The sequence below is a fragment of the Coregonus lavaretus genome (genome assembly GCF_964263955.1).
Source record: "Coregonus lavaretus genome assembly, chromosome: 27".
NCBI lineage: Eukaryota > Metazoa > Chordata > Actinopteri > Salmoniformes > Salmonidae > Coregonus > Coregonus lavaretus.
The window spans coordinates 22,400,232-22,426,847 of record NC_140014.1 but is presented as its reverse complement, the minus strand read 5'-3'; the positions used below and the strand labels follow the sequence as shown (position 1 = coordinate 22,426,847).

The 26,616-nt window shown below is 42.6% G+C and overlaps 2 protein-coding genes across 2 annotated transcripts in view; both read left to right on the top strand.

The window, feature by feature from the left end:
• Positions 1–3,192, top strand: part of LOC311102711 (snake venom vascular endothelial growth factor toxin-like) — a gene marked incomplete at both ends in the record, with an annotated part of 36,657 nt that extends 33,465 nt beyond the window's left edge. Inside the window, 5 exons of the mRNA XM_084144083.1 lie at positions 2,291–2,487; positions 2,628–2,707; positions 2,847–2,876; positions 2,987–3,049; positions 3,171–3,192. Coding sequence (XP_084000209.1) covers positions 2,291–2,487; positions 2,628–2,707; positions 2,847–2,876; positions 2,987–3,049; positions 3,171–3,192 — 392 coding nt within the window. The remainder of the gene's footprint in view (positions 1–2,290; positions 2,488–2,627; positions 2,708–2,846; positions 2,877–2,986; positions 3,050–3,170) is intronic.
• Positions 3,193–7,348: 4,156 nt separating this feature from the next.
• On the top strand, positions 7,349–26,389 carry cipca (CLOCK-interacting pacemaker a). Its single transcript, XM_084144082.1, has 4 exons — positions 7,349–7,431; positions 19,690–19,861; positions 20,273–20,418; positions 23,052–26,389. Exons 2-4 carry the CDS (start codon positions 19,711–19,713, stop codon positions 23,907–23,909), a joined length of 1,155 nt encoding a protein of 384 aa, XP_084000208.1. The 5' UTR covers positions 7,349–7,431; positions 19,690–19,710; the 3' UTR covers positions 23,910–26,389.
• The last annotated feature ends 227 nt before the right edge of the window (positions 26,390–26,616 follow it).

Below are 26,616 nucleotides of genomic sequence, written 5' to 3'. Positions count from 1 at the left end.
GTGTACAGTCAGTAAGCAGTTTAGCACTTACACCGGCGGGCCACGTGGCAATAAATTAGTAAAACCAAAAGCTTACCTTGACTTGGAAGAGTTCCAGTGTTGTGTTGGATAGTCATAGCCAGCTAGCTAACATAGCATCCCTCTCTTTGAGCAGGGTGTTTGAGAAGGCTAGCTAGCTAGCTGCATTTGCTAGCTAAGAAAGTGAAACTGAAAGTGAAAAAAGGACGTATTGTCTCTCTCTCTCTTTCTCTCTCTCTTGCTTCTCCTTCATTTTGGAATAAATTAATTTGTTCATAACTGTTAAACTATTGTCTTTCTCTCTCTTTGAGTCAACTACTCACCACATGTTATGCACTGCAGTGCTAGCTAGCTGTAGCTTAAGCTTTCAGTACTAGATTCATTCTCTGATCCTTTGATTGGGTGGATAACGTCAGTTCATGCTCCAAGAGCTCTGATAGGTTGGAGGACGTCCTCCAGAAGTTGTCATAATTACTGTTTAAGTCTATGGAAGGGGGTGAGAACCATGAGCCTCCTAGGTTTTGTGTTGAAGTCAATGTACCCAGAGGAGGAGGGAAGCTAGCTGTCCTCTGGCTACACCATGGTGCTACCCTACAGAGTGCTGTTGAGGCTACTGTAGACCTTCATTGCAAAGCAATGTATTTTAATCAATTATTTGGTGACGTGAATATATTTAGTATAGTTTTATCTTAAAAAGATAACTTTTTTAATGTTTTACCATTTTTATGAAATTCACTGAGGAGGATGGTCCTCCCCTTCCTCCACTGAAGGAGACCCATCTATGCAGCTTGTCTTGCTGACAGACAGACAGATTGGTGAAAGAGAGGCTGAAGCTCACTATTTTTACAGTCTACATCCTTCTGCCCTAAACCATGGGTGCTTTCCCTTCTCTTCCTCCCATGCTGCATAGCCATTTAGTACAGTGAGATATTTCCATGTTGAAATACACAAAGTACCACAGCACTCTCTGTAGCTTGTTTTCTCTGAACCCTCTGAATCAGAATTGATTAATCTATTAGCAGTTTAAATATAGATATGGTTGAAAGGCATTAATGAATGATCCTTGATTACAGAGGAGGACGTCAGGTCAGTTAATACGCACTGAGGGTTGAGGTTTCAGGGTCGAAGGGGGAAATTAGGATAAGCAACTAGGGATTACCCAAGGTCACTGTGTTCCCCCAGCTCTCAGAAGGAGTAATGCAGGGGCTGATAAATGAGGTACTGAGGACACCCTTAAACCCCTTCCTCTCACATCCTCTCTCCCCACTATATTGTAAATCACTGCAACACCAGTGAAAAAGACAAGGAATGTGTGACTTAATGTAATGTGCACCTATAGCCTGTTAGGAGGATTGAGACAACATCTCCTGCACCCCTCCCTGGCCCGGCCTGGCTCCCACTGACCTGTCTGCTTTTATAAACAGCTGTTGTGGTGCCGGGCTCCATGCGGTGACCCCAGGGTCAGCCAGATCCCAGAGGTGCCTGGGGGGCAGCTCAGCTCTGCTCCGGGCAGGTTCTGTTCATGGAAAACATTTTCCAGTGTTTGTTTTCTCTTTCCTCTCTGTTTGTTCGGGCAGAGTTGGCCGTTGTTTTTCTTTACTGACAATGTTATGGGGACACTTTCACACATATGCTCCCACAGGAAAGCTCTTATTACACATGATTTTTCTTAAAAATGAAAACAGGATAGACACCAGGCATATCACAGTGTTTAAAAAAAATGTTTTAGCAACTACATTTGATGAGTGTCCTAAGTCTTTTTGAATTGATTTGCAGATGGCTCTGTTTTTTGCCCAGTGGTTGTGATAACATAGACATGATGGAGAAAAAACAGTAGGCAGACTGGGAAATATTAAGGAAGGATGTTGTGCCAACTCAGAATTAAGCTGGCAGACAACACACACACACACACAAACCTCAGCCGGTTGGTGTAAAACTCTGCTCGTTGAATTGCACAGTGTGACAGATGATATCAGACCAGGCTAATGAGGCCCACTGTAATTGTGCAAGTGTGCGTCTCTCTCGCCTGAAGGGTTGAAACGGGTAATCCCTTCTACGTGCAGTTTCAGCACCAGCCATCACACCAGCCATCTCTCCTACAGTCCAGATCCATCAGGCTGGGGAGCTGCCAAGAGGCATGGGTGGATGTGGTTGGGGCATCCAGGGAACTGTACAATGGCTTTATGAGCCACTATCCATATGTCCTGTGATGGACAGTTGTATCACCACCTCTCCTCTCCTCTCCACTCCTTTCCTCTCTCCTCTTCCCCAGTGTTAATGTTCCAGGACGTGTGGGGCCGTAGTTTCTGCCGGACCATAGAGAAGCTGGTGGAGGTGGTCCAAGAGTACCCAGGGGAGGTGGAGCACATCTACAGCCCCTCCTGCGTGCCCCTGGTGCGCTGTGCTGGTTGCTGTGGCGATGAGAACCTGGAGTGCCGTCCGACTCGGACCTCTAATGTCACCATGCAGGTAATAGGGCACGTCCCTTCTGAGGATGGCTGCCATGTTGTGAGGTCGTCAGTGTATTTGATATTTGTATGCCAAGACAAGGAAAATGCTTTTTTCTACTTTTTCCCCTGCAACTTGTTCAACAACGTGTTCATTCTCAGCTGTTGAAAATCAAGCCAGCGGAGCAGGGTCAAGAATACGTTGAAATGACTTTTGTGGAGCACCAGACATGTGAATGTAGGTAAGAGAAAAAAAGACTTCATGCTTTGATAGTATGTGTTTGGTCACTGTAAACCAGTTGCATTGTAATATGATATTATGCTTAATGATATGACTGACTTTTATATAATTAATCAGTGTTGTTCATATTTAATTCCTAGAATCAGGAAGGCTGTGGTGAAAAGTGAAAGGTGAGCATATCAATTGTCATAATGTCCATTGTAAAGTTAGATAGTGGGACAGAAATGTTGCTGTCTCTATAATACATAGTTGAGCTCATATTGCTGATATCTTTCTGCAGAAGGAGACAGAGAGGAAGAGGAAAGAAAAGAAAGGAGAGACAGAGAGTGAAAGATTGTGACAGGTGAGTAATACGTCTGGAAAATTAAGCAAAACATTTGTCCATCGACCATACATTACATCTTTCTATGTGAAGTATAAATGCCCCACATGTTAATGTGTCATCTATCTCGTTTGTGTCCAAGGTGTCAGCCACCTCGCAGGTAACTGCAGTAGCAGCCCTACACCTGTTGCAACCGGCATCTCTATTTATTCCCTGCCCAGCGCTAACAGTATCAAGAGTCTTCAAAACAAATGCATCAATACTGTGTGTCTCCATGCACCTAGAGACTCAAGCAGCTGGGTTGTTATGGTGACAGGCCCTCTTGCTGTAGGGGAGTGTTTCTAACTTAGGTTCCACAGGAAGCACATGTTGCTTGGTGAAAAAAACACCTTGGTGACAACTGACCTGACATACATTTCTGTGAAGCAGTGCAATTGAAGACCAAACATTTAAAAGTTGTATGTTTTGCATAATTACATTATTATTATTGTTTAGTGTTTATTATTTTGCTGTGGTTGTTTTAGCTGCTTATCCCATTTAACATGAATAGGTATATTTATGGTTAAATGTGTCCATTCATGAAATTGCAATGTTGTTTCATTAAATCTTTAGGACTAACTAACTAACCAAATACTAGTGGTCCTCTCATGGCAAGTACAGTCGTGGTCAAAAGTTTTGAGAATGTCTCCTGAGTGGCGCAGTGGTCTAAGGCACTGCATCGCAGTGCTAACTGTGCCACTAGATCCTGGTTCGAATCCAGGCTCTGTCGCAGCCGGCCGTGACCGGGAGACTCATGGGCGGCGCACAATTGGTCCAGGGTAGGGGAGGGAATGGCCGGCAGGGATGTAGCTCAGTTGATAGAGCATGGCGTTTGCAACGCCAGGGTTGTGGGTTCGATTCCCACAGGGGGACAGTATAAAAAAAATATATATGTATTCACTAACTGTAAGTCGCTCTGGATAAGAGCGTCTGCTAAATGACTAAAATGTAAATGTAATGACACAAGTTTTGGTCTTCAAAAAGTTTGCTGCTTCAGTGTTTTTAGATATTTTTGTCAGATGTTACTATGGTATACTGAAGTATAATTACAAGCATTCCATAAGTGTCAAAGGCTTTTATTGACAATTACATTAAGTTTATGCAAAGAGTCAATATTTGCAGTGTTGACCCTTCTTTTTCAAGACCTCTGCAATCCGCCCTGGCATGCTGTCAATTAACTTCTGGGCCACATCCTGACTGATGGCAGCCCATTCTTGCATAATCAATGCTTGGAGTTTGTCAGAATTTGTGGGTTTTTGTTTGTCCACCCGGCTCTTGAGGATTGACCACAAGTTCTCAATGGGATTAAGGTCTGAGGAGTTTCCTGGCCATGGACCCAACATTTCGATGTTTTGTTCCCCGAGCCACTTAGTTATCACTTTTGCCTCATGGCAAGGTGCTCTATCATGCTGGAAAAGGCATTGTTCGTCACCAAACTGTTCTTGGATGGTTGGGAGAAGTTGCTCTCGGAGGATGTGTTGGTACCATTCTTTATTCATGGCTGTGTTCTTAGGCAAAATTGTGAGTGATCCCACTCCCTTGGCTGAGAAGCAACCCCACACGTGAATGGTCTCAGGATGCTTTACTGTTGGCATGACACAGGACTGATGGTAGCGCTCACCTTGTCTTCTCCGGACAAGCTTTTTTCCGGATGCCCCAAACAATTGGAAAGGGGATTCATCAGAGAAAATGACTTTACCCCAGTCCTCAGCAGTCCAATCCCTGTACCTTTTGCAGAATATCAGTCTGTCGCTGATGTTTTTCCTGGAGAGAAGTGGCTTCCTCGCTGCCCTTCTTGAAACCAGGCCATCCTCCAAAAGTCTTCGCCTCACTGTACGTGCAGATGCATTCACACCTGCCTGCTGCCATTCCTGAGCAAGCTCTGCACTGGTGGTGCCCCGATCCCGCAGCTGAATCAACTTTAGGAGATGGTCCTGGTGCTTGCTGGACTTTCTTGGGCGCCCTGAAGCCTTCTTCACAACAATTGAACCTCTCTCCTTGAAGTTCTTGATGATCCGATAAATGGTTGATTTAGGTGCAATCTTACTAGCAGCAATATCCTTGCCTGTGAAGCCCTTTTTGTGCAAAGCAATGATGATGGCACATGTTTCCTTGCAGGTAACCATGGTTAACAGAGGAAGAACAATGATTTCAAGCACCACCCTCCTTTTAAAGCTTCCAGTCTGTTATTCTAACTCAATCAGCATGACAGAGTGATCTCCAGCCTTGTCCTCGTCAACACTCTCACCTGTGTTAACGGGAGAATCACTGACATGATGTCAGCTGGTCCTTTTGTGGCAGGGCTGAAATGCAGTGGAAATGTTTTTGGGGGATTAAGTTGATTTTCATGGCAAAGAGGGACTTTGCAATTAATTGCAATTCATCTGATCACTCTTCATAACATTCTGGAGTATATGCAAATTGCCATCATAAAAACTGAGGCAGCAGACTTTGTGAAAATTAATATTTGTGTCATTCTCAAAACTTTTGACCACGACTGTAGGTTCATTAGTAGACTAGCAACTCCTTTCCCAAACTGAATGAGTTATATTTCACTTTTTGTGTTGTGGTTTAAAACATTGTATAGTCATACATGGACTATGGACTAGTACAGTCAGTGACTTTTCAGCCTTATGTGGAGACTAGGATGTACTAAGTGCTCAGTAGTCACTGCAGCAGCAACAGGACTATACTAGAAGAATATCTCCCTCCAGTGGTTACAAAGGGCATTTTCAGAGTAATTTATTTAAAAGAGGTTTGTTTAGGATGAAGTATAGAATTATATTATTGATATAATAGGTACAGTTATGTCTATAATACTTTTTTCATAGGACAATGTGTTGGTGTACTTTTATGGAATTAAATAGAAACAATCATAAAAGAACCACAAAATGAACATACATGTAGGCTATGCAATATACTGTAACATGCACCTCATATTTTTCATCTTAGTGTTAAAAAATCAGGCAACAAGTCATTGGCCATATAACATAATAGTAAATAACTCCAAAGCAAGTAGACCTACAAGTAGACCTGCAAGTAGACCTACACTGCAAGTAGACGTATACTCCAGTATCAATTTAAGGAGCTGCGTTAGAAAGAGCTGAGTTCAACCAACTTAAGCTATGAACAATCATGGAACTTGAACTGACTGGTTGCTGTAAAAAGGGCTAATTGGACCATATAAACTCTGTTAACATTTTAACTTGGTGATCAAGACCCTCAGACTAGGTGGGCTCCTTGTTTCTCTATTTCATTTATAGGCCTATAACTCCTGCCCTCATTTCTGTTTCTTGACTTATGGCGTTATTGTGCTTTTTTCAGACTAGTTTGTGTTTCTGATTATTTCACAGCTGAACCAAATATTAAAATGAGTTGCTGCTCATAGGGTTTCAATGTTTTCTATTCCCCTCTGTCATCCACTCACCTCAAGTAATTTTACAATCAACACACTAATCCAGCACATTATCACATTGCCCTCCACCTGTGGTGGGTCTGTTTTTAACATTACTTTCATTTTGGCCTTTTTGTGTATTATCTGTTGAATAAAGAAGTGGCACATGTGTGGGTTGATGTGAATTACGTTTTACACTTAAGAGTAGACAATTGTTTCATCATTTGTGCTTGTTGTGTATTTATTAGACAGCTTGAGGACTAAGATCTTCAATGTCAATTAATATGACTAAGAACACATTTGTTCAGGAGAAGTGTATGCCTATTTTATCTCAAAATAAAATTATGATAAAGGATATGCCCAAACATCTGAGTGAATATTATATATTGTAAATATATATAGATATATTATATCTGTGAAGAGTGTGCAACAGTTAATAAAGAAATATATCATTGTCTTATGTGGCTCAAATATCATAATTTTCGTGAGAAACCATTTGTTGGGAGGGTGGTGTGTGTGTGTGAGAGAGAGAGAGAGAGAGAGAGAGAGAGCGAGAGAGAGAGAGAGATATGATCACAGCTCAATCTGTTTAGGATTATACCTACCGGTATCGGTCGGTATACAGGATAATAATGGCACAGACAGTTCCATCTTATACTACACATCGCATTTATGATCAGATGTTCATCTTGGTTCTGATCAAGCCCTATCACGTGGGTCACGTTTCCTAAATACATGGCTCTGGTCGCAATGCCAATGTTGTACACCAATAGGAACGCTTGAAAAAATCGAGGGAGTGACGTTTTCACAGTTTCCTTAGCAACGCCTGCTGACAAGTCGTGGATCCGTGTTGAGTTGAAAAGTTTTGGTTTTTCATCGAAGCGAAAGCATCGCGAGCTCTTTCTGTTAAATAGTTGCGAATGTGAACACGTCAACGTTGTCCAATTTTCAAGAGGACTCAACACTTAAAGTAGGTACAAAACGATATCTTTGATTTTGTGATCTCGTGATTGCATTGCATTGGCAGTGCTCCGCCACTTTCAAAGTCCCATGTAGCCTACACAGCACCGTGTTTTGACTGAGCAGAGCCGGACAACAACGATCTCAGTACAACCAGTCCAGACATGGCGGGCGAAGGGCCGCAGCGTAAACGACTAGCTAGTAACAACAGATGACAGCTGACTATTGCAGTTAGCTAGGTATCTAACTATAGAGTGTGATATCCACCTCATTTTCGAACGCTTTTAAAACACGGAAGCCAAACGTGCAAACTATGGATACAACTTCCCCTTGTGCTCGCGTATTATCATAATTAATATGCGTGCCATTAGAAATCCCTGAAGTAGCATGTTTCTGTTAGCTGATAAATCCTGACAGAATACACCATATTACTGGCCTGAAAATCAGTGGCGATTTTAGCATGGAAATCTTAGTGGGGCAAACTCAACCATTTTTTAAAAGATGCATGCCAAAAAAGCCACTACACAACACTAAACAATACATTAATTGCACTATAACGGTGACAAACGGTGCCCACAAACTGTTAGGGCCTAGATAAAGCTGTCCCAACAGCATAGCTTTCTTTTCAGCACCATGGAGTGAATCCTTACCACTGGCTTACTTACATATGGCTATCAGCGGAGCCTTGTCTGGCAGTTCATTCAGCCTCATTTACTGCCTTTAAAAAAAACATAGCTGAAATGGCTGACTTGCTTAAACAAATGTGGTTTCTACTGACAATTGAGATGTACAAACCATGGCATAAGGGGACAACGAGCGGATAAGAGGCAATCCGTAATTTCGATTAAGACATTAATGAGTGAGCTAGGATGGATGTAGTCAATATAACTATTTGTTCAGCACTTTTTAAATGTACAGCGACAGAATTCAGAACCTGGGCTGTTCTTACAGTATTCTCACCAAGTCAGAACCTGGGCCGTTCTTACAGTATTCTCCCTGTACACCAAGTCAGAACCTGGGCCGTTCTTACAGTATTCTCCCTGTACACCAAGTCAGAACTGTAGGATACATAAAGGGGGCATATAAACAGACAATGAAAACTCTTACAATATTCGATGATTACATTTCTCTAAAACAGGCTATGGGCTACATGTGCACCACCAAGTCAGAACAGTAGACTAAGTTATGAGGGGGAAAGGGACCAAAGTATTAGGGTGAGGCACATGGGCTACTAACAGCTTACTACACAACATACACTTATGTTGAAGTCGGAAGTTTACATACACCTTAGCCAAATACATTTAAACTCAGTTTTTCAAAATTCCTGACATTTTAATCCTAGTAAAAATTCCCTGTCTTAGGTCAGTTAGGATCACCACTTTATTTTAAGAATGTGAAATGTCAGAATAATAATGGAGAGAATGATTTATTTCAGCTTTTATTTCTTTCATCACATGTCCAGTGGGTCAGAAGTGTACATACACTCAATTAGTATTTGGTAGCATTGCCTTTAAATTGTTTAACTTGGGTCAAACGTTTCGGTTAGCCTTCCACAAGCTTCCCACAATAAGTTGGGTGAATTTTGGCCCATTCCTCCTGACAGAGCTGGTGTAACTGAGTCAGGTTTGTAGGCCTCCTTGCTCGCACACGCTTTTTCAGTTCTGCCCACAAATTTTCTATAGGATTGAGGTCTTTGTGATGGCCACTCCAATACCTTGACTTTGTTGTCCTTAAGCCATTTTGCCACAACTTTGGAAGTATGGGCTCCCGAGTGGCGCAGTGGTCTAAGGCTTGAGGCGTCACTACAGACCCCCTGGTTCGATTCCAGGCTGTTGGGAGTCCCATAGGGCGGCACATAATTGGCCCAGCGTCAACCGGGTTTGGCCGGTGTAGGCCATCATTGTAAATAAGAATTTGTTCTTAACTGACTTGCCTAGTTAAATAAAGGTAAAATAAAAAATGCAACATTGTCCATTTGGAAGACCCATTTGCGACCAAGCTTTAACTTCCTGACTGATGTCTTGAGATGTTGCTTCAATATATCCACATCATTTTCCTTCCTCATGATGCCATCTATTTTGTGAAGTGCACCAGACCCTCCTGCAGCAAATCACCCCCACAGCATGATGCTGCCACCCCCATGCTTCACGGTTGGGATGGTGTTCGTCGGCTTGCAAGGCACCCCCTTTTTCCTCCAAACATAACGATGGTCATTATGGCCAAACAGTTATATTTTTGTTTCATCAGACCAGAGGACATTTCTCCAAAAAGTATGAGTTTTGTCCCCATGTGCAGTTGCAAACCATAGTCTGGCTTTTTTATGGTGGTTTTGGAGCAGTGGCTTCTTCCTTGCTGAGCAGCCTTTCAGGTTAGGTCGATATAGGACTAGTTTTACTGTGGATATAGATATTTTGGACCTGTTTCCTACAGCATATTCACAAGGTCCTTTGCTGTTGTTCTGGGATTGATTTGCACGTTTCACACCAAAGTACGTTCATCCCTAGGAGACAGAACGCGTCTCCTTCCTGAGCGATATGACGGCTGCGTGGTCCCATGGTGTTTATACTTGCGTACTATTGTTTGTACAGATGAACGTGGAACCTTCAGGCGTTTGAAAATTGCTCCCAAGGATGAACCAGACTTGTGGAGGTCTACCATTTTTTTCTGAGGTCTTGGCTGATTTCTTTTGATTTTCCCATGATGTCAAGCAAAGAGGCACTGAGTTTGAAGGTAGGCCTTGAAATACATCCACAGGTACACCTCCAATTGACTCAAATGATGTCAATTAGCCTATCAGAAGCTTCTAAAGCCATGACATAATTTTCTGGAATTTTCCAAGCTGTTTAAAGGCACAGTCAACTTAGTGTATGTAAACTTCTAACCCACTGGAATTGTGATACAGTGAATTATAAGTAAAATAATCTGTCTGTAAACAATTGTTGGAAAAATTACTTGTGCCATGCACAAAGTAGATGTCCTAACCGACTTGCTAAAACTATAGTTTGTTAACAAGAAACTTGTGGAGTGGTTGAAAAACAAGTTTTAATGACTATGTAAACTTCCGACTTCAACTGTATCTCCCTGGCATATTACATAATTTACCGGGAGACCCATGGGCGGCGCACAATTGGTCCAGCGTCGTCCAAGGTAGGGGAGGGTTTGGCCGGCAGGGATGTGGGTTCGTTTCCCACGGGGGGCCAGTATGGGGAAAAAAAAAAAAAAAAAAAACATGTATGCATTCACTAACTGTAAGTCGCTCTGGATAAGAGCGTCTGCTAAATGACTTAAATGTAAATATAAAGTCAGATTTCCCAGTTCCGAGTTTCCAGTTGTTTTGAATGCGGCAAATGTCATGCTGGATTGACAGTTTTCTGGCCCATGGCATGTGAATGATTATCCTTTTAAGCTTGGAAAAGAGGACTTAAACCCAGACTTGGACCACACTCCGCTGAATAGCAGGCTAGTGATTGCTTTGCAACATTTGCAGTTAGCCACTGATTCCTTCCAAACCACTCAGTGTTGAATTTGCGATTTCCAACGTGTTGTTCCAACGTGTTGTTTATGTCCAATGGCCGATGAGCACCGATACGTTTTATCTATAATTTTTCTTCATATGACAAGGATTGAAAAGGATTTGCCAGTAGATTGTCGACGTGATTCATGATGATTACTGCTTGTCTAACTTGCTAGTTAAGATTTTGAAAGTATGATGTTGACATGATCAGTCCAATCAAAGCTACTGGAGATATAACGTGATTTGACGTCATTTTATCTGTGGCCGATGACTTTAAGCCTTATTGTATGGGCACTTCTAATGTAACTCTATGGCAGCACCCAAGCGGCTTGAATTTTAGAGCTCCCCCCATAGATTTTGCTGTGACGTAGTGTCCCCATGAGTGACAGAACAACTGAGCCAATCACGGTGCAACTAGAGAACATTACCACAGAAAGCACTGAGCTAGGCTGAAACAGCAGCATTTTGGAGCTGCCTTACTCAAGAAAGCAAAAAGAGACCATGTTTGTATGCGGCTTTATTAACTGAAAAAAAAAAAAAAAAACATTGTTTGCAAACTGATATGTGACACGTATTAATGCCAAAACAACATGCAAAACAGGCATTTTTATATATACAGTGGGGAGAACAAGTATTTGATACACTGCAGATTTTGCAGGTTTTCCTACTTACAAAGCATGTAGAGGTCTGTAATTTTTATCATAGGTACACTTCAACTGTGAGAGACGAAATCTAAAAAAAAATCCAGAAAATCACATTGTATGATTTGTAAGTAATTAATTTGCATTTTATTGAATGACATAAGTATTTGATCACCTACCAACCAGTAAGAATTCCGGCTCTCACAGACCTGTTAGTTTTTCTTTAAGAAGCCCTCCTGTTCTCCACTCATTACCTGTATTAACTGCACCTGTTTGAACTCGTTACCTGTATAAAAGACACCTATCCACACACTCAATCAAACAGACTCCAACCTCTCCACAATGGCCAAGACCCGAGAGCTGTGTAAGGACATCAGGGATAAAATTGTAGACCTGCACAAGGCTGGGATGGGCTACAGGACAATAGGCAAGCAGCTTGGTGAGAAGGCAACAACTGTTGGCGCAATTATTAGAAAATGGAAGAAGTTCAAGATGACGGTCAATCACCCTCGGTCTGGGGCTCCATGCAAGATCTCACCTCGTGGGGCATCAATGATCATGAGGAAGGTGAGGGATCAGCCCAGAACTACACGGCAGGACCTGGTCAATGACCTGAAGAGAGCTGGGACCACAGTCTCAAAGAAAACCATTAGTAACACACTACGCCGTCATGGATTAAAATCCTGCAGCGCACGCAAGGTCCCCCTGCTCAAGCCAGCGCATGTCCAGGCCCGTCTGAAGTTTGCCAATGACCATCTGGATGATCTAGAGGAGGAATGGGAGAAGGTCATGTGGTCTGATGAGACAAAAATTGAGCTTTTTGGTCTAAACTCCACTCACCGTGTTTGGAGGAAGAAGAAGGATGAGTACAACCCCAAGAACACCATCCCAACCGTGAAGCATGGAGGTGGAAACATCATTCTTTGGGGATGCTTTTCTGCAAAGGGGACAAGACGACTGCACCGTATTGAGGGGAGGATGGATGGGGCCATGTATCACGAGATCTTGGCCAACAACCTCCTTCCCTCAGTAAGAGCATTGAAGATGGGTCGTGGCTGGGTCTTCCAGCATGACAACGACCCGAAACACACAGCCAGTGCAACTAAGGAGTGGCTCCGTAAGAAGCATCTCAAGGTCCTGGAGTGGCCTAGCCAGTCTCCAGACCTGAACCCAATAGAAAATCTTTGGAGGGAGCTGAAAGTCTGTATTGCCCAGCGACAGCCCCGAAACCTGAAGGATCTGGAGAAGGTCTGTATGGAGGAGTGGGCCAAAATCCCTGCTACAGTGTTTGCAAACCTGGTCAAGACCTACAGGAAACGTATGATCTCTGTAATTGCAAACAAAGGTTTCTGTACCAAATAATACGTTCTGATTTTCTGATGTATCAAATACTTACAGTGAGGGAAAAAAGTATTTGATCCCCTGCTGATTTTGTACATTTGCCCACTGACAAAGAAATGATCAGTCTATAATTTTAATGGTAGGTTTATTTGAACAGTGAGAGACAGAATAACAACAACAAAATCCAGAAAAACGCATGTAAACATTTTTATAAATTAATTTGCATTTTAATGAGGGAAATAAGTATTTGACCCCCTCTCAATCAGAAAGATTTCTGGCTCCCAGGTGTCTTTTATACAGGTAACGAGCTGAGATTAGGAGCACACTCTTAAAGGGAGTGCTCCTAATCTCAGCTTGTTACCTGTATAAAAGACACCTGTCCACAGAAGCAATCAATCAATCAGATTCCAAACTCTCCACCATGGCCAAGACCAAAGAGCTCTCCAAGGATGTCAGGGACAAGATTGTAGACCTACACAAGGCTGGAATGGGCTACAAGACCATCGCCAAGCAGCTTGGTGAGAAGGTGACAACAGTTGGTGCGATTATTGGCAAATGGAAGAAACACAAAATAACTGTCAATCTCCTCGGTCTGGGGCTCCATGCAAGATCTCACCTCATGGAGTTGCAATGATCATGAGAACGGTGAGGAATCAGCCCAGAACTACACGGGAGGATCTTGTCAATGATCTCAAGGCAGCTGGGACCATAGTCACCAAGAAAACAATTGGTAACACACTACACCGTGAAGGACTGAAATCCTGCAGCGCACGCAAGGACCCCCTGCTCAAGAAAGCACATATACAGGGCTGTCTGAAGTTTTCCAATGAACATCTGAATGATTCAGAGGAGAACTGGGTGAAAGTGTTGTGGTCAGATGAGACCAAAATTGAGCTCTTTGGCATCAACTCAACTCGCTGTGTTTGGAGGAGGAGGAATGCTGCCTATGACCCCAAGAACACCATCCCCACCGTCAAACATGGAGGTGGAAACATTATGTTTTGGGGGTGTTTTTCTGCTAAGGGGACAGGACAACTTCACTGCATCAAATGGACGATGGACGGGGCCATGTACCGTCAAATCTTGGGTGAGAACCTCCTTCCCTCAGCCAGGGCATTGAAAATGGGTCGTGGATGGGTATTCCAGCATGACAATGACCCAAAACACACGGCCAAGGCAACAAAGGAGTGGCTCAAGAAGAAGCACATTAAGGTCCTGGAGTGGCCTAGCCAGTCTCCAGACCTTAATCCCATAGAATATCTGTGGAGGGAGCTGAAGGTTCGAGTTGCCAAACGTCAGCCTCGAAACCTTAATGACTTGGAGAAGATCTGCAAAGAGGAGTGGAACAAAATCCCTCCTGAGATGTGTGCAAACCGGGTGGCCCACTACAAGAAACGTCTGACCTCTGTGATTGCCAACAAGGGTTTTGCCACCAAGTACTAAGTCATGTTTTGCAGAGGGGTCAAATACTTATTTCCCTCATTAAAATGCAAATCATTTTATAACATTTTTGACATGTGTTTTTCTGGATTTTGTTGTTGTTATTCTGTCTCTCACTGTTCATATAAATCTACCATTAAAATTATAGACTGATCATTTCTTTGTCAGTGGGCAAACGTACAAAATCAGCAGGGGATCAAATACTTTTTTCCCTCACTGTATGTCATGCAATAAAATGCAAATGAATTACTTAAAAATCATACAATGTAATTTTCTGGATTTTGGTTTTAGATTCCGTCTTTCACAGTTGAAGTGTACCTATGATAAAAATTACAGACCTCTACATGCTTTGTAAGTAGGAAAACCTGCAAAATCGACAGTGTATCAAATACTTGTTCTCCCCACTGTATATACAGTAACAGTCAAAAGTTTGGGCACACCTACTCATTCAAGGGTTTTTCTTTATTTGTACTATTTTCTACAACTATGAAATAACACATATGGAGTCATGTAGTAACCAAAAAAGTGTTAAACAAATCAAAATATGTTTGAGATTCTTCAAAGTACCACCCTTTGCCTTGATGACAGCTTTGTACACTCTTGGCATTCTCTCAACCAACGTCATGAGGTAGGAATGCATTTCAATTAACAGGTGTGCCTTGTTAAAAGTTAATTTGTGGAATTTCTTTCCTTCTTAATGCCATTGAGCCAATCAGTTGTGTTGTGACAAGGTAGGGGGGGTATACAGAAGATAGCCCTATTTGGTAAAAGACCAAGTCCATATTATGGCAAGAACAGCTCAAATAAGCAAAGAGAAACGACAGTACATCACTACTTTAAGACATGAAGGTCAGTCAATCTGGAAAATGTCAAGAACTTTGAAAGTTTCTTTAAGGGCAGTCGCAAAAACCATCAACCGCTATGATGAAACTGGCTCTCATGTGGACCGGCACAGGAAAGGAAGACCCAGAGTTACCTCTGCTGCAGAGGATAAGTTCATTAGTTACCAGCCTCAGAAATTGCAGCCCAAATAAATGCTTCACAGAGTTCAAGGAACAGACACATCTTAACATCAACTGTTCAGAGGGGACTGTGTGAATCAGGCCTTCATGATCGAATTGCTGCAAAGAAACCAGTACTAAAGGACACCAATAAGAAGAAGAGAGCTGCTTGGGTCAAGAAACACGAGCAATGGACATTAGACCGGTGGAAACTTGTCCTTTGGTCTGGAGTCCAAATTGGAGATTTTTGGTTCCAACCGCCATTTGTCTTTTGTGAGACGCAGTGTGGGTGAACGGATGATCTCTGCATGTGTATTTCCCACCATAAAGCATGGAGGAGGAGGTGTTATGGTGTGGCCGTGCTTTGCTGGTGACACTGTGTTTGTGATTTATTTCGAATTCAAGGCACACTTAACCAGCATGGCTACCACAGCATTCTGCAGTGATACGCCATCCCATCTGGTTTGGGCTTAGTGGGACTATCATTTGTTTTTCAACAGGACAATGACCCAACACACCTCCAGGCTGTGTAAGAGCCCAAATAAATGCTTCACAGAGTTCAAGTAACAGACAAATCTCAACATCAACTGTTCAGAGGAGACTGAATGAATCAGGCCTTCATGGTCGAATTGCTACAAAGAAACCACTACTAAAGGCCACTAATAAGAAGAAGAGACTTGCTTGGGCCAAGAAACACGAGCAATGGACATTAGACCGGTGGAAATCTGTCATTTGGTCTGATGAGTCCAAATGTGAGATTTTGGGTTCCAACTGCCATGTCTTTGTGAGACGCATGTGTGTTTCCCACCATGAAGCATGGAGGGGGAGGTGTGATAGTGTGGGGGTGCTTTGCTCGTGACACTGTCTGTGATTTATTTAGAATTCAAGGCACACTTAACCAGCATGGCTAGCACAGAATTCTGCAGCGATACGCCATCCCATCTGGTTTGCGCTTCGTGGGACTATCGTTTGTTTTTCAACAGGACAATGACCCAACACACCTCCAGGCTGTGTAAGGGTTATTTTACAAAGAAGGAGAGTGATGGAGTGCTGCATCAAATGACCTGGCCTCCACAATCACCCGACCTCAACCCAACTGAGATGGTTTGGGATGAGTTGGACCGCAGAGTGAAGGAAAAGCAGCCAACAAGTGCTCAGCATATGTGGGAACTCCTTCAAGACTGTTGGAAAAGCATTCCAGGTGAAGTTGGTTGAGAGAATGCCAAGAGTGTGCAAAGCTGTCCTCAAGGCAAAGGGTGGCTACTTTGAAGAATCTCAAATATAAAATGTATTTTGATTTGTTTAACACTTTTTTGGTTACTACATGATTCCATATGTGTTATTTCATAGTTTTGATGTCTTCACTATTATTCTACAATGTTGAAAATAGTAAAAAAAATAAAGAATAACCCTGGAATGAGTAGGTGTGTCCAAACTTTTGACTGGTACTGTATATATTATATATATATTTATTTATTTTGCTAAGCAGGTGGGGCTCAAAACAGGTGTGGCTCTGCCCCACCTACCCTGAATGACGGGTCGCCACTGCTGATAATGTGCCTGGACCTTGTAGGCTAAATTGCTGAGAAAACCCCCATAACTGACCCAAATGGTTGCCCAATCAAGCAGGCTAGATTAAGTTATTTCACAATGAATATGTATTCAAAACGCCTGGCTTTTGAGCGGTTATTCAAATAACATTGGCTATTCAAATAACATTGGCTATTCACTGCAGTTTACAGCCTAGACTAGAGTTTTGTACTCACTTGAAAACAATAATGTTCTTCATGACATTGTGTTGTAGCCTAGTTACGATACATGTCTTGTCCCTGAAACAATAGGGTAGCTTTTCGAGCTGCATGCGTATCCGGGGACTGGGAGGGAGCGCACTTAGCCCAGCCTCAGGAGCGCACATAGTGTAGAGGCTACCTATGATTTCATTATCTGATAAACTTTTTTTTATTTGCGCTGTGTAAATTGACTGGATATATTCACTGCAGTATTAAGCCTAACGTTGAACTCTGAATTAATGGCAAATATGCATTCGCTTCTTAGGCTATAGGCTACATCTCCAGCCTGTCTGTCATCATTCTTCTGCTGCGCAATTACACACCTGGCCTCTCCGCTACCACGGCTATTCCTCTTAAATCTTGTGGAGTCCCAGGAAAAGACAGCACACCAACATCAAAACCTCTTCCCAACTGTAAAGTATGGTGGAGGGAGCATCATGGTGTGGGGCTGCTTTGCTGCCTCAGGGCCTGGAAAGCTTGCTATCGTCGACGGAAAAATTAATTCCCAAGTTTATCAAGACATTTTGCAGGAGAATGTAAGGGTATCTGTGCGCCAATTGAAGCTCAACAGACGTTGGGTGATGCAACAGGACAACAACCCAAAACACAGAAGTAAATCAACAACAGAATAGCTTCAACAGAAGAAAATACGCCTTCTGGAGTGGCCCAGTCAGAGTCCTGACCTCAACCCGATTGAGATGATGTGGCATGACCTCAAGAGCGGTTCACACCAGACATCCCAAGAATATTGCTGACCTGAAACAGTTTTGTAAAGAGGAATGGTCCAAAATTCCTCCTGACAGATGTGCAGGTCTGCAACTACAGAAAACGTTTGGTTGAGGTTATTTCTGCCAAAGGAGGGTCAAGCAGTTATTAAATCCAAGGGTTCACATACTGTTTCTACCCTGCACTGTGAATGTTTACACGGTGTGTTCAATAAAGACATGAAAACGTATAATTGTTTATGTTATTAGTTTAAGCACACTGTGTTTGTCTATTGTTGTGACTTAGATGAAGATCAGATCAAATTTTATGACCAATTTATGCAAAAATCCAGGTAATTCCAAAGGGTTCACATACTTTTTCTTGCCACTGTAGTCTAAATCACTGCAGTTTACAGCCTTTGGACAATAATTGTGTACTCACTTGATAACAATAAATTCCTCATTGTTGTTGTAGCCCAGGTATAATACTTTTCTTGTCTAAAAACATAGGCCTAGGCCTAATCAATAGTGAAGCTTTGCGTTCACGGGGACCACAGAGCGCAGACTGGAGGAACGCACTACAGATCTGCATTTAATAATCTGTGAACTTTTTTTAGGGGGGGGGGACTTTGACAGGTAAATATTTAGCCTATAGCCCAAATATTTAGCTAATGAATAGCCTAATATCTAGATAATATGTATCTTCTTAATTCAGCTACACTACATATCATAGCCTCTCTCTTCCAGCTTCCCATGCGCAACAGGCTACGCAAGCCTCTCCACTATAGGCCTCTTCTCATGAAATCCCAGGAAAAGCTATAGCCTGCAAAAGCTATAGGACATTTATAATTTTTTTATACTAGGCCTAATAGTCTATTCAGGGAGAGAAGAAGGCTTGCTCTTGCTAATTGCTGAATGTAAAACAGGCCTACAGCATAGAAAATGCATGTTGGGGTTAAGTTTAGGAGAGAAAGTGCATTGGTGTGATCACTTTTGGCCTGTTATGATAACATTGTTGCACTGATGCATTGCAAATAGTTGCACAGGATAGACAGAGAGATGAGCTCAGTGAAAACGAAGACCCAAAGGAATTGACATACCATTAGAAACATGGTAATCAATTGCAAACCACTTGAGCAATTACATTATTATTTTTCATTAGGCCTACATGTACATTGAAGTATTACTTGCAGTTGTCACTATGACAATGAACACACCTTGAATGCACTGAATGGTCTGAACCAGTATCTGTGCGTTAGACCTCATGAATGGTCTTGTGTTGCCACCTTATTAATAGGCAGCGTGCAGTAGGATGCCTTGATCAGTTGATTGACAGGTGTAGGACTGTAAAACTATAAACTTTCCTCTAGTGTGGATGCTCACCAATGTTTTATAGTTATGTAACCTATAGTTTATCATTATAGTTAGCAAATTTGAATGAAATAAATATATAATTACACTTATACTTGTTTACTTGACTTTTATACTCTATAAATTGACTCCTTTAAATAATTGACTCTGGCAAGTTTGCCATCGGTGTGCTGCAGTAGAGCAGAAGTCGAATGCATCACTTCCGTTGTTTGGCTTTGCCCATTGCAACGTTCGAAAATGAGGTGGATCGCTAGTAAGCTAATGGTAAAGCGTGATTATTGTGGCTAGCTGTTTGTTGTTTGTTACTGTCTGCTAACGTTAGCTTGATTGCTTGCCTAGTGAATTTTACTCCATATGCCGCTATCTAGCTAGGTTGTAACTGTGATTAAATGTTTAATGTGATGTGTAGTCTTACTACACTGTGATTATCCGCTCTAACTATAACTTATTTTATTTCTATGATTAGGACAATTCAACCCCATTGTAGATGGTTTGGTTTGAGAGGTCCCACGCAACCTACACCTGTCAAGGAAGAGCAAAGATGAGCAAACCACAGAGCCACAGGAGGCCCTCATCCACTATGATGTACCACCTGAGAGCATCTAAGCCAGAGTCTGAGAGGGACTCCGGTTTCTCAGGTGTCACACACACACACATACACACACACAAATGTACACTCTACCTCTCTATCAACTCAAATCCAGAAATCTAGGCCACCACCATTTCCTCAGTTTCAGTATACATGGCAACCTGACAAAATGGTTGTTTTGAGCACCAGGAGTGTTGACCTGGTTTTCTGGTGTGGGTTAACTCCGCTATGACTAGGTCAGGGCATGATTCCCATGGAATCTTTACTTTGGCTGTGGCGTTATAACCTCAAGTTGTTATCTCTCCGTTACCCTTGCAAACGTTTCCAAAATTGCTCTTCAAGGTCTTAGCGCAAAAGAAAACAAAAGCTATTGGTGGTGTTTCTATTAACTTTACATTTGGCGTTGGTCTGCTGCTCCCTCTAGGTGGCCATTCTGACAATCTGTTTTTCTCCTCTCCAGATGCCAGCTCTGGGTACCTGAGTGCGATGGACCAAACCGACTCTGAGGACATGGTGAGGGCCCCAGGTCCCCAGGTGGCTGTAGCCAGAGGATCCTACCCTGGCCTCTCCCCCATGATCATCATGAACAACATAATCCTAAATCAGGTACTGTACACTACACTATGCCTTGTTTGTGCTCTATGTGCTGTTATTCTCTGCTTAGCTTGTAGTTCAATTGTACTGTGGTTGGGTTTATTAGCTTCAATATTCCAGGGCTCTACAGTGACCTTTTTTTACAAGGAGCACATGTGCTCCTAAGTGTAAAACTGTAGGATCACACCAGAAAGAATTAGGAGCACAATGAAAAATATTTGAGGTATTAAAGCGGCAATCCATAGTTGAAACAATAGCAAAGCATTTTCCCCACCAGTGTTTCGGTAAAAGGTTGAGGGACGGGGCTGGAGACGTGTAACCACCCTCAAAATCATAGACAGAGCAATGAATGCCAGGACTGACCATACATGATATCAAAATTATAGTTTTAACCATGTTTTGAGGCTATACGGTGTTTGTTTACATTTACTTTGTTTACAAACATTGGAAAAACACATTTATAATTTGGCTTCTGATTGGGTAAGACGGTTGAACTAAGCTCATGGGGCATTAATAAGTTATGTTCTTCAAGAATCAATGGGTTTATATCATTAATATATAAGTCCAAAAATGGATGTAGTAAGTGCAGATTGCCCCTTTAATTATAAAAATTGCCAGCAATTACAACATACAGTGTTAGTAGCACCAGAAAATTTGATTTTTACAATTGAGATACAGTGGGGAGAACAAGTATTTGATACGCTGCCGATTTTGCAGGTTTTCCTACTTACAAAGCATGTAGAGGTCTGTCATTTTTATCATAGGTACACTTCAACTGTGAGAGACGGAATCAAGAATCAAAAATCCAGAAAATCACATTGTATGATTTTTAAGTAATTAATTTGCATTTTATTGCATGACATAAGTATTTGATACATCAGAAAAGCAGAACTTAATATTTGGTACAGAAACCTTTGTTTGCAATTACAGAGATCATACGTTTCCTGTAGGTCTTGATCAGGTTTGCACACACTGCAGCAGGGATTTTAGCCCACTCCTCCATACAGACCTTCTCCAGATCCTTCAGGTTTCGGGGCTGTCGCTGGGCAATACGGACTTTCAGCTCCCTCCAAAGATTTTCTATTGGGTTCAGGTCTGGAGACTGGCTAGGCCACTCCAGGACCTTGAGATGCTTCTTACGGAGCCACTCCTTAGTTGCCCTGGCTGTGTGTTTCGGGTCGTTGTCATGCTGGAAGACCCAGCCACGACCCATCTTCAATGCTCTTACTGAGGGAAGGAGGTTGTTGGCCAAGATCTCGCGATACATGGCCCCATCCATCCTCCTCTCAATACGGTGCAGTCGTCCTGTCCCCTTTGCAGAAAAGCATCCCCAAAGAATGATGTTTCCACCTCCATGCTTCACGGTTGGGATGGTGTTCTTGGGGTTGTACTCATCCTTCTTCTTCCTCCAAACAATGCGAGTGGAGTTTAGACCAAAAAGCTATATTTCTGTCTCATCAGACCACATGACCTTCTCCCATTCCTCCTCTGGATCATCCAGATGGTCATTGGCAAACTTCAGACGGGCCTGGACATGCGCTGGCTTGAGCAGGGGGACCTTGCGTGCGCTGCAGGATTTTAATCCATGACGGTGTAGTGTGTTACTAATGGTTTTCTTTGAGACTGTGGTCCCAGCTCTCTTCAGGTCATTGGCCAGGTCCTGCTGTGTAGTTCTGGGCTGATCCCTCACCTTCCTCATGATCATTGATGCCCCACGAGGTGAGATCTTGCATGGAGCCCCAGACCGAGGGTGATTGACCGTCATCTTGAACTTCTTCCATTTTCTAATAATTGCGCCAACAGTTGTTGCCTTCTCACCAAGCTGCTTGCCTATTGTCCTGTAGCCCATCCCAGCCTTGTGCAGGTCTACAATTGTATCCCTGATGTCCTTACACAGCTCTCTGGTGTTGGCCATTGTGGAGACGTTGGAGTCTGTTTGATTGAGTGTGTGGACAGGTGTCTTTTATACAGGTAACGAGTTCAAACAGGTGCAGTTAATACAGGTAATGAGTGGAGAACAAGAGGGCTTCTTAAAGAAAAACTAACAGGTCTGTGAGAGCCGGAATTCTTACTGGTTGGTAGGTGATCAAATACTTATGTCATGCAATAAAATGCAAAATAATTACTTAAAAATCATACAATGTGATTTTCTAGATTTTTGTTTTAGATTCCGTCGCTCACAGTTGAAGTGTACCTATGATAAAAATTAAAGACCTCTACATGCTTTGTAAGTAGCAAAACCTGCAAAATCGGCAGTGTATCAAATACTTGTTCTCCCCACTGTATATCCTACATTTGGCCTATATGAATCCAGCTACTTTTGAAGCTGATCTCCTGAAGAAGCTCTACCTTTTCCTTTCTTTCTGTGCCTACGACATGTTTGCGTACTACTGAGGCTGAGGGACAGCGAATAAATCATTACAACAGTTATTACCTTGGTGATTTTCTTTTAAATCTAGGGGCAATGGTTCCAGCACAGCAAATAGTTAGGAGTATATGCCCCTAAAATGGTAACACTGTAGAGCCCTATATTCCTTTAATACAGTGAAAAATTACAGTACTTTATTATTCTTTGTCAATTCTGATCTTTTTGCACTCCATTTCTGTATGATCTAATGAGTGAGATGATATTATGATGCCCCCAGCCAAGCCGAATGTCTCCAGCAGTAAAGCCCTGGGGCGTCCCCTCCTCCCTGGAGATTCTCCCTCAGTCCCAGGTGGTCCTCCTCCATCCCATGGTCCCCAACGGCAGCAACACCATCAGTAACAACATCTCTCCAAAGAGTTCCTCAGACAAGCACCGGGACTCTAGGAATAACTACCTGCCCATACTGAAATCTTATCCCAAAATCGCCCCACACCCTGGGGAGAGCTCCTCCAGGAAGCAGGGGGCCTATTCTGCTGAGAGGGGAAGTTCCACAACTGGGTATCACGGGAGGCGTAACCGGAGGCATCATCACCATGGCGACAAGCTGAACAGCCTCCATAGCCCCCAGTCAAGGCCTCTGACACCCCTCCAAACAGTGGCCAGCTTAGAGGTTGTAGACAAACAAACACAGCTGGCCAGCTCTCAGAAGCTGCCAATACCTCAGTTCCTAGGCATGCCTCACTCCCTGGGCACTGAGGCCACTGCTCTAATCTCCAATGAATTTGCATCTGTGTCAGAGGCGAGCAGTTGCCAGGGCGACAACGACAGCTGCCAAGACGGCCTCTCCACAGACAACAACAAAGGTAAACGCTTCAGCAACACCTACAACATCCTCAACAACTCTGGCCTGCTGGGCATAACGCTACGCATCAAGGAGCTGATCAGGCAGAACCGGCGCACCCAGGGCCATCTGAAGCAGCTGCAGGAGCAGACAGATCTGTTTGTGGAGGCCCTGGGCAGTGGAGACCCCCTGGCCTGGACTAGGCTCCAGCTGACCCTGCAGCTAGACACAGGCTCTGCCAGGGCTGAGGAGGGGCAGTGTCAGGCCATGGATCCACAGGGCATCCTGGCATAAGACACTAGCAGAAGGAGGGGCATGCGTCATAAGCGCACCTGCTGTAAACCAGTACAAATGGAGAAACACGCTTAACCTTTGAACCCTTGCCTATAATCAGTGTTCTGTTCAAATAGCAAGTACTGCTTGCAATAGGGCTATGACTTCTAGATTAATACATATATCAATACATGCAGGGAATAGATATGGACAAAATAATACAATTAATTAATCTGTACCTGACCAGAACAGTAACTGGTTTATTATGGGGGAAAAAATCACTTTATGGTATCGATAATCATTTTTGGGACAAAATTGTAAAGATGATCTAAGTACACCAGACATTCGAGTTTTGTATATATAAAAATTGCTTTAAAAACTTTAACCAATGAGAGATTAGGAAGTGCTCTAAGAATATTTAATTGTTGATCGTATTTAGTCAGACAATATTGTAGCTAGCCTAGCAATATGTCCTCTTCAGTATTTGTCAGTACTAGACTAGCGCAGCGCTCAACTGTATATTACTGATTGTGATTCTTTAGAGGGCTGTACATAAAGCTTTTGTATTATTATTATTTCGATTTGTTTTGTATGTACATCTAGTGAAATAAGGCCTCGTTGATGTTATTTATTTTCAACCTGCCTTTCAATTAGGACAACATCAATAACTGAATAGCGTACATTTAAACACAGTTACAATGCATTTTCTATTAATTAAAGACAAAAAATGTGATGCCTGTTAAATGCGAAAAATTATAGCTACTGAAGTGCCGGCACCAATTCTTATGTACAGTGGGGGAAAAAAGTATTTAGTCAGCCACCAATTGTGCAAGTTTTCCCACTTAAAAAGATGAGAGAGGCCTGTAATTTTCATCATAGGTACACGTCAACTATGACAGACAAATCGAGAGAAAAAAATCCAGAAAATCACATTGTAGGATTTTTAATGAATTTATTTGCAAATTATGGTGGAAAATAAGTATTTGGTCACCTACAAACAAGCAAGATTTCTGGCTCTCACAGACCTGTAACTTCTTCTTTAAGAGGCTCCTCTGTCCTCCACTCGTTACCTGTATTAATGGCACCTGTTTGAACTTATCAGTATAAAAGACACCTGTCCACAACCTCAAACAGTCACACTCCAAACTCCAATATGGCCAAGACCAAAGAGCTGTCAAAAGACACCAGAAACAAAATTGTAGACCTGCACCAGGCTGGGAAGACTGAATCTGCAATAGGTAAGCAGCTTGGTTTGAAGAAATCAACTGTGGGAGCAATTATTAGGAAATGGAAGACATACAAGACCACTGATAATCTCCCTCGATCTGGGGCTCCATGCAAGATCTCACCCCGTGGGGTCAAAATGATCACAAGAACGGTGAGCAAAAATCCCAGAACCACACGGGGGGACCTAGTGAATGACCTGCAGAGAGCTGGGACCAAAGTAACAAAGCCTACCATCAGTAACACACTACGCCGCCAGGGACTCAAATCCTGCAGTGCCAGACGTGTCCCCCTGCTTAAGCCAGTACATGTCCAGGCCCGTCTGAAGTTTGCTAGAGTGCATTTGGATGATCCAGAAGAGAATTGGGAGAATGTCATATGGTCAGATGAAACCAAAATAGAACTTTTTGGTAAAAACTCAACTCGTCGTGTTTGGAGGACAAAGAATGCTGAGTTGCATCCAAGGAACACCATACCTACTGTGAAGCATGGGGGTGGAAACATCATGCTTTGGGGCTGTTTTTCTGCAAAGGGACCAGGACGACTGATCCGTGTAAAGGAAAGAATGAATGGGGCCATGTATCGTGAGATTTTGAGTGAAAACCTCCTTCCATCAGCAAGGGCATTGAAGATGAAACGTGGCTGGGTCTTTCAGCATTACAATGATCCCAAACACACCGCCCGGGCAACGAAGGAGTGGCTTCGTAAGAAGCATTTCAAGGTCCTGGAGTGGCCTAGCCAGTCTCCAGATCTCAACCCCATAGAAAATCTTTGGAGGGAGTTGAAAGTCCGTGTTGCCCAGCGACAGCCCCAAAACATCACTGCTCTAGAGGAGATCTGCATGGAGGAATGGGCCAAAATACCAGCAACAGTGTGTGAAAACCTTGTGAAGACTTACAGAAAACGTTTGACCTGTGTCATTGCCAACAAAGGGTATATAACGAAGTATTGAGAAACTTTTGTTATTGACCAAATACTTATTTTCCACCATAATTTGCAAATAAATTCATTAAAAATCCTACAATGTGATTTTCTGGATTTTTTTTTCTCATTTTGTCTGTCATAGTTGACGTGTACCTATGATGAAAATTACAGACCTCTCTCATCTTTTTAAGTGGGAGAACTTGCACAACTGGTGGCTGACTAAATACTTTTTTTCCCCACTGTATGTTATTGAAATACTGTCTTGCATTATACACTGAAGAAAAATATAAACGCAACATATAAAGTGTTGGTCCCATGTTTCATGAGCTGAAATAAAAGATCCCAGAAAGTTCCATATGCTCAAAAAGCTTATTTCTCTCAATTGTTTTTCACAAATTTGTTTATAACACTGTTAGTGAGCATTTCTCCTTTTGCCAAGATAATCCATCCACCTGACAGGTGTGGCATGTCAAGAAGCTGATTAAACAGCATGATCATTACACAGGTGCACCTTGTGCTGGGGACAATAAGGTCACTCTAAAATATACAGTGAGGGAAACAAGTATTTGATCCCCTGCTG

Excerpts from the sequence above, each read along its gene's own strand:
- cipca (XM_084144082.1), top strand. The coding sequence starts at position 19,711 with ATGGTTTGGTTTGAGAGGTCCCACGCAACCTACACCTGTCAAGGAAGA. Across the intron at positions 19,862-20,272 it reads GAGGGACTCCGGTTTCTCAG|ATGCCAGCTCTGGGTACCTG; the intron begins GTGTCACACACA and ends TCTCCTCTCCAG. Across the intron at positions 20,419-23,051 it reads ACAACATAATCCTAAATCAG|CCAAGCCGAATGTCTCCAGC; the intron begins GTACTGTACACT and ends TGATGCCCCCAG.